Source organism: Myotis davidii, unplaced genomic scaffold (assembly GCF_000327345.1).
Source record: "Myotis davidii unplaced genomic scaffold, ASM32734v1 scaffold1334, whole genome shotgun sequence".
In the NCBI taxonomy this organism is placed as follows: domain Eukaryota; kingdom Metazoa; phylum Chordata; class Mammalia; order Chiroptera; family Vespertilionidae; genus Myotis; species Myotis davidii.
In genome coordinates this window covers 172,473-179,419 of record NW_006285046.1, presented here as the reverse complement: position 1 = coordinate 179,419, position 6,947 = coordinate 172,473, and the positions used below count along the sequence as shown (strand labels likewise).

The 6,947-nt window shown below is 49.2% G+C and overlaps 1 protein-coding gene across 1 annotated transcript in view; it reads left to right on the top strand.

Annotated features, from left to right (window-relative positions):
- IL32 (interleukin 32) overlaps positions 1-6,577 on the top strand; it is a 25,441-nt gene extending 18,864 nt beyond the window's left edge. The window contains exons 4-8 of the mRNA XM_015558540.1: positions 3,796-3,849; positions 4,212-4,238; positions 4,397-4,456; positions 4,870-4,999; positions 6,110-6,577. Coding sequence (XP_015414026.1) covers positions 3,796-3,849; positions 4,212-4,238; positions 4,397-4,456; positions 4,870-4,999; positions 6,110-6,321 — 483 coding nt within the window. The 3' untranslated portion in view covers positions 6,322-6,577. The remainder of the gene's footprint in view (positions 1-3,795; positions 3,850-4,211; positions 4,239-4,396; positions 4,457-4,869; positions 5,000-6,109) is intronic.
- The last annotated feature ends 370 nt before the right edge of the window (positions 6,578-6,947 follow it).

The window sequence follows — 6,947 nt, the reverse complement described above, 5'->3', positions numbered from 1 at the left end:
TAAATAAATAAATAAAAGAAGCCCTGTGTGCTGGGTGGGGATGGGGGGGCAGTGCACCTAGTAAATCTCTTGTAGGGAGCTTTTGGCCTTGAGCACAGCACAACTCAGATAACTAACAAATAGCTGGCATGGGAGTAGCTAGAAGTGGCAACAGAGCGGTTTGCAAGGTCAGATAGTTGAACTTATTTTCCCTATTATTCAAGCAGGCAGGCATTTACAGAAGCCAAAATAGCAGGGTTAAATTCCAAACAGCAGGGTGTTTTTCTTTTCTTTTGTTTTGTTTTTACAGAATAGAGATTACAGTAGCAAGATGGAGTGCCTATGCATCAATGGGGCTCATGAGTGGCCTCTTAGGGGCCAGGTTCTCTTTGGGGATCTTAGGGGTTGAATTGTGTCCCTCCGCAAATTCATATGCTGAAGCCCTAACCCCCAGGACTTCAGAATATCACCTTACCAGGAGACAGGCTCTTCATGAAGGGAATCAGGTTAAATGAGGTCACTAGGGTAGGCCCTAATCCAATAGAACCAGTGTCCTCATAAGTGGGAAGAGGTAGTAGCCAGGCATGGATACAGGGAGAATGCCATGTGAACATGAAGACGGCATCTACAAATCTAGGAGCCTTCCCTTGCAGCTTCGGAAGGAACCAACTCGGCCAACAGCTTGATTTAGACTTCTAGCCCCCAGAACTGTGAGGAAATCAGTTTGTGTTGTTAGCCACCCAGTGGTGTGTTGTACTGGCAGCCCTGGGACACTAATGCAGAGGGCAGACAGTGGCTGTGCTGAGCTGGGTGGGGCTCTGGCCCAGAGTTGGGTATTAGGGAAGAGCTGAGAGGTGAGCAAGGCTATGTGTGACAAAGCCACCTCAGGGGTCTTGCAGGTCTTGCCATCTCCTGAGCCTGTTGTTGCTATGGTGTTATGGAATATGGAATTTATGGTTTTGGTGCGGAAGAGACAGTTGGACACTCTGAGGTTTCAGGAAAAGTCTTTATTCAAAGCAGCACTGCTGGTTCAGGGGACTCTAAGATCCAGATCCTGAACAACTTAGACAATGAGATTTTCTCTTTATACATTTCTGAGTTTCTTTGTTCCTTAACTACTACGCTTCTGTAGTGGACCCCAACTCCCCCCGACCTTCGAGAATCAGAATGGTTAACTTAGATTCTATCTAATGTCTATCATGGATGGTGCCAATGACCTTCTTCTAATTAAGCTGTTACATCCTTGGTTTATGACCCTTGTAGATTGGGAGTATTTGGATAAATAGCTCCTGCAGGACCAGATAACTAAGGGAGGGGAAGTGATTTCCTGAATGTGCATTAGGGACAGTGATAAACTAGGTTCAGAGTCCAGCTGCTAGTCTCCTACATTCTTTCAAAAATGGAGTTAATTATCGGACAGCAAGGGTATGCAGTAGAACCCTAACCAGTTTGGCTCAGTGGATAGAGCGTTGGCCTGTGGACTGAAAGGTCCCAGGTTCGATTCCGGTCAAGGGCATGTACCTGGGTTGCGGGCACATCCCCAGTGGGGGATGTGCAGGAGGCAGCTGATCGATGTCTCTCTCTCATCGATGTTTCTAACTCTCTATCTCTCTCCCTTCCTCTCTGTAAAAAATCAATAAAATATATTTTTTAAAAATCAATAAAATATATTTTTTAAAAAAGAAAAGAAAAGAAATCAGTAATTCTAATTCCACAATGTTGTGTGTTTTTTTTTTTAAAAAAAGAGTGTGCAGTAGAAAGCAGGTTACTGGATCAAAATCAGATTGCTAGACACAAAAATGTCTTATGCTCCCCATCAATAAAACCTCTGGGCTCTGAAGCTGGGGTGCACTCTGTTCAAGGGACCTGGTGGATATTCGAGACATTTCCCTGCACCTTGACTCCCCAGCGGGAAGCTCTTGATTCTGGAATCTCTGAGAAATGCTCCAACCTGCTTTTGAAATCTGCACTTTCCTCTGCCCCTTCTCTGTCTCAGGCTGATGAGGGGATGAGGAAGAAAGCCATTCCTGGTCTCAGAGATTTCCTGGTTCAGAGAGTAAAGGAGCCATGGTCAGAGTTTAGGGATGTGCCCTCCCCTTCCAGAGCCCTTAGAACAGCGGTTCTCAACCTGTGAGTCGCGACCCCTTTGGGGGTCGAAGGATCCTTTCACAAGGGTCGCCTAAGACCATCGGAAAACACATATATAATTACATATGGTTTTTGTGATTAATCACTATGTTTTAATTATGTTCAATTTGTAACAATGAAATTGGGGGTCACCACAACATGAGGAACTGTATTAAAGGGTCGCGGCATTAGGAAGGTTGAGAACCACTGCCTTAGACCTCCCCCTTCCTGTCTTTCCTCTTTCTGTTTCTGTTTTTGTCTCATCCCCTCCCCCCAACCCCACACTATCGGTTAGCCATATTTTACTCTCTAGGGCAGGTCACCCTCCCCACCCTCCCACCCCCCCAAGCCCTCTTCTACTGCTCTGAAATCAGCTGACTTTCTGGTGCAGAAACCTTTGCTAGCTCTGTGCTGGGAGGATGTGGCAGAAGGTGATTGGCTCAGTGGGGGCCCCAAAAGGAGCTGCAGCCAAAGGGATTCTGTAGAAGAGGCTGCTCCTCTGAAACACTTCTCATACCTGTTCCTCGCCATCAAGCCACAGCCCTCTGAACCCTGAGCAACCATGTGCTACTCCAAGGTGAGTGAGAGCAAATGGTGAGGGGACAGTATGCCCTGGAGTCCCATTTCCCACTGTGTGTTTGTTCCCCTCTCCCACCAGTGCAGCCCCACCCTAGCTGATCTCTAGATTCACCAGGCTCTGTTCCATCCTCCTGGGCCACGGGGAGACCCCTGGAAGGATGGTGTCTTGAGAATGTGACCTGTATGCTCATCGTGATGGCCCTGATGGAGGGTCTGTAGGTGAGAACAAACACCAATCCCAGTAGATCCTTTATATCCTAATACCCTGAAGGTGGGAGGTGGGAGTTGGGAGGTGGGCAGTGCTTTCCTGGGAACTTAAAAATCCTCTCAGGTGTATGGTCCAGCAGCCCAGCACTGGCATTGGCCTCAGAGTCTATTCCTCCTTTTTGTTGTGCCTTCCAACCTCCCCACACCCTACCACCGCCCCCAGCCCCACCCGCTTCCTAACCATGAGGTTGGCTGATGCTCCAGGATGCTTTGGGATCATGACCAAAGGATCATGGAAACATCATTAAGGACTAAAGTGACCCAGGGCTCAGTGACCAGATTGGGGCCATAAGGTGGACTCATGAGGAAGTATGTGGGGTACTCCCTGCCTCGTTGGTTGAGCCAAGGGTTTAGGGGTAAAAAGGGGCCTGGGGTGCTGTGGCCTGCAAGGTCAGCAGTCAGGAAGAGCAGCTGGATGTAGGCACCGCTGTGCCTGTCCCCTCCTCAGAGAGGGATGGCCACTGCCAATTCCTCCCTCAGCCAACTCTCACCGGTACCATAGAGGGCTGGGTATCTGGGAACCAGATGGCCCTGCACACTCCAGAACAATGTTCATACTTGTACGCTTGTGTGCAATGGTGAGTGTGAGTGTGTGACCATGTGTACAACAGGTATGGGAGTTGATAAGTCATATAAGATCAATGTCACTGTTACCTCCACAGATATTCCAAGAAAATATTGAGAAAATGAGGAGTGAAATGGTAAGAAGCACTTCTCCATGTATAGATAGGGTGTGGGCGGGGGCCTGGGTTTTGCTGTGGGAGGGTAAGAATGTTCTGGGTCCTGTGGTCCAGGAGGGAAAAGGATCAGATGTATTTGTCCCAACTCTATCTCTTTTTACAGCACAAGGGTGTAGACACATTCTGTGATTTAGCCAAATCCGAAGAAGAGGACCAGGTGGGCCAGGGTTCCCACTCCTGTGCTCTGCACAATTTGGGTGGGGTGGTTTCACAATGATGATGACGATGACAATGACGATGATGATGATGATGATGATGGTGACGATGATGATAATGAAGGTGCCACCTCAGGTTGGCTCATTCCTTACACTGGACAAAATTCATACCTGTGTGGCGGGTGAGTACACAGGTGGGGGATAGGAAGGCCCAGGGAGCCTGAGAGGTGTCATAGTCATAGGTATACTGATGACAGAGCAGGTCCCCAGGCACATGGCTGGTCCCATTATGGGAAGAACAGAGGATAGGACTAAAAGTGAGGGAGGCCGGGGGAATTTAAACAAAGTCATTTTTTCCCAACAGGTCAACATAGGCCTGGAAGAGCTGGAGGTGAGTTTTGGCCTCCCCCCTCCCCCAAAGCTTAGTCCCAGGAGTTTGGCTGGGCCAGATTATTGGGGTGAGCTTTGGTTCCCTTGGAGGTCACAGTGGGGTCCACAGACCACAACCGGCAGAAACAGGTCTGCAGCCTCCCACCCTCCTCTCCTCAGATCAGCATCAATGAGGCCGCGCTTGATACCTTATTGGCTCCCTGTGAGAACAATGACCAGGTGAGTCTGAGGCTCCTGTCACAGCCCTCTGTGCTTCCCCTTCACCCCTAATCGCTTGTGATGTTGGCGCTGCCATGTGCATACACAGCCCCTGAGTGGGGTGGGGTGGGGTGCGGTGGGGTGGAGGGGTGGCTGGCACCAGGTCCTGACCTCCCCACCCAGCACACAGTGGCCAAAGCCCTGCCCTCACCTCCATGCGTTAATGAGGAACCCCCTGGGCCTGGTGCTGGCCTCAGAGGCCAGTCAGCCAACAAGCAGGTACGACCATCGTGGTTTAGCTACAAAGGGGAGTTGGGGCGCTGAACCTCTGCAAGAAGTCTTTGTCTGTGGACTGCCGGCAGGAAAGCAGGCAGCTCCCTGTGTGAGCTTTTGTCAGGACCTGGTTGGACCCTACACATGCCCAATCCCCACAGGAATCTACTCCCTTACTTCCGGAGCAGCAGCAGGAACTGCGTAACAGAGTTTGTAGCAGAGTCCGCCCTGGACAGAAACCAGGCCCGGAGCTGGACCCTGAGCCAGAAGGATCGCCCAACCAAAATCCAGGTGATTTTGAGAGGATGTTAATTAAATTCGGACAGTGAAACCAGGAAGGGCTTAGGATAGAAGCAGCACCAGCAGAGAGCCTAAGTGGGGCTGCTTTTGCTCACTGTTAACTTAGAGAAAAGGGGGACCTTGGAGACAGGGTTGGGGGGGGTCAGTTCAGATGAGCTGCTGCTGCCCACTGCTCCTCTGGTTGCAAGTCTCCTGGGGACCCAGGGTTTAGGCGATGCATGCCTGAAAGGGAAGAAAGATGTGGGCTTGTGCCTGGGTCCTTTGTGTTGAGGGTTTAAAGGCTGGGAGTTTAGAGGAGGTCTTGGGGAAGGATCTCAATAGAATATTCATCAGCTTTATGCTGATGTGCCAAAATGAGATGTGTTCCTTTAACTTATCTGTGCTTGGGTTTGGTTGGCACTAATTACATTTCTGCTATCTATCTCCCTGAGTGGGGTGATTTAAGCTCTTTACTCCCTGTTTTGGGAGGAGAAGTATAAGCCTCTTAGTCTTTTTTTTTTTAAATCCTCACTTGAGGATATGTTTATTGATTTTAGAGAGAGAGGAAGGGGGAGAGAGATAGAGAATGAGAGAAACATCTATGTGAGAGAGAAACATTAATTGGTTGCCTCTTGTATTTGCTTTGAACAGGGATTGAACATTCAAGCTAGGTATGTGTCTTGACTGGGAATCGAACCCACAACCTGTGTTGGTGTACGGGATGATGCTCTAAACCAGTGATGGCGAAACTTTTGAGCTCGGCGTGTCAGCATTTTGAACAACCCTAACTTAACTCTGGTGCTGTGTCACATATAGAAATTTTTTGATATTTGCAACCAGAGTAAAACAAAGACTTATATTTTTGATATTTATTTTATATATGTAAATGCCCATTTAACAAAGAAAAATCAACCAAAAAAATGAGATCGCGTGTCACCTCTGACATGCATGTCATAGGTTCGCCATCACTGCTCTAAACCATTTACTCTTGTGTCCCTGCTTAGGGAAGACAGGATTTTGCAATGTACTAGTATTAGATGGCTGTAAAGGCTTGGTCGTTTAACCATCTGCCTCAGTTTCCCTATTCCACTTCGCTGGCTTCCTAACTAGTCTCTCTCACAGGGTCCAAGAAGCCTGGGGAGAGCTTTTGTGAATGGGTACTGAGGCGGTTCCGAGAGATGCTAAGTCGACTGCAGAAGACCTGGCAGGCCGTGCTGGCGTGGGTGGAAAAAAAGTGGGCCTCCTTTGTCAACAAGGTGAAGTCCATCTGGAGTGCGATTAAGAATTTCTGCTCCAGAGTGGCAAAGTACTTCTCAAGTTTATTCCTGGTCTAAGGAATCCCATGAGGTCCTGGAGGAGCTCAGTCACACCTCCCAGCCCTTTGATTCCTCCCACCCCTTCTCAGAAAGAATCTTCTGGAGTAACATTTGCTTTCCTGCTCACACATGACCCATCCTCAACAGCCTCCCTCACTTCCACCCTGTTCACAGCCTCTCCATCTAGCTTGCCTGGGTTTCCTTCTCTTGCTACAGCATTTTAATAAACGTTGGTTGGCCTGGGGAGGGGGCAGAAGTGGGGTGGAAAAGGTCAATGGGGAAAAGGGGGATCCGTAATACTTTCAACAATAAAGGTAATTTGCTTTCAAAGGTTGACTGAACCAAGTTGAGTGCCTGTGTGGGTGGGTGGCAGGGTGCTCAGTGGTTACAGGGAGAGGCTGTGCAACAATCAGATGGATCTAGGCCTGGACCTCGGCTCTGGTGGAAAGGAGAAGCCACCTGGCCTCTCTAATCTGTAGACAGGGCCCTGGTCACACTGGCCACGGATTATAATGAGCACTTGAGGATTTCAGCCTGTGCACGGCTTCTCGCAGGGCCTGGCACATAGTAAGTGCTCCATAGCTGCCCGTTCCTGAACGCAAGGAGCTCAGGCCTGAGGCACTTGGGCCCCTTTTCTTTTCCTC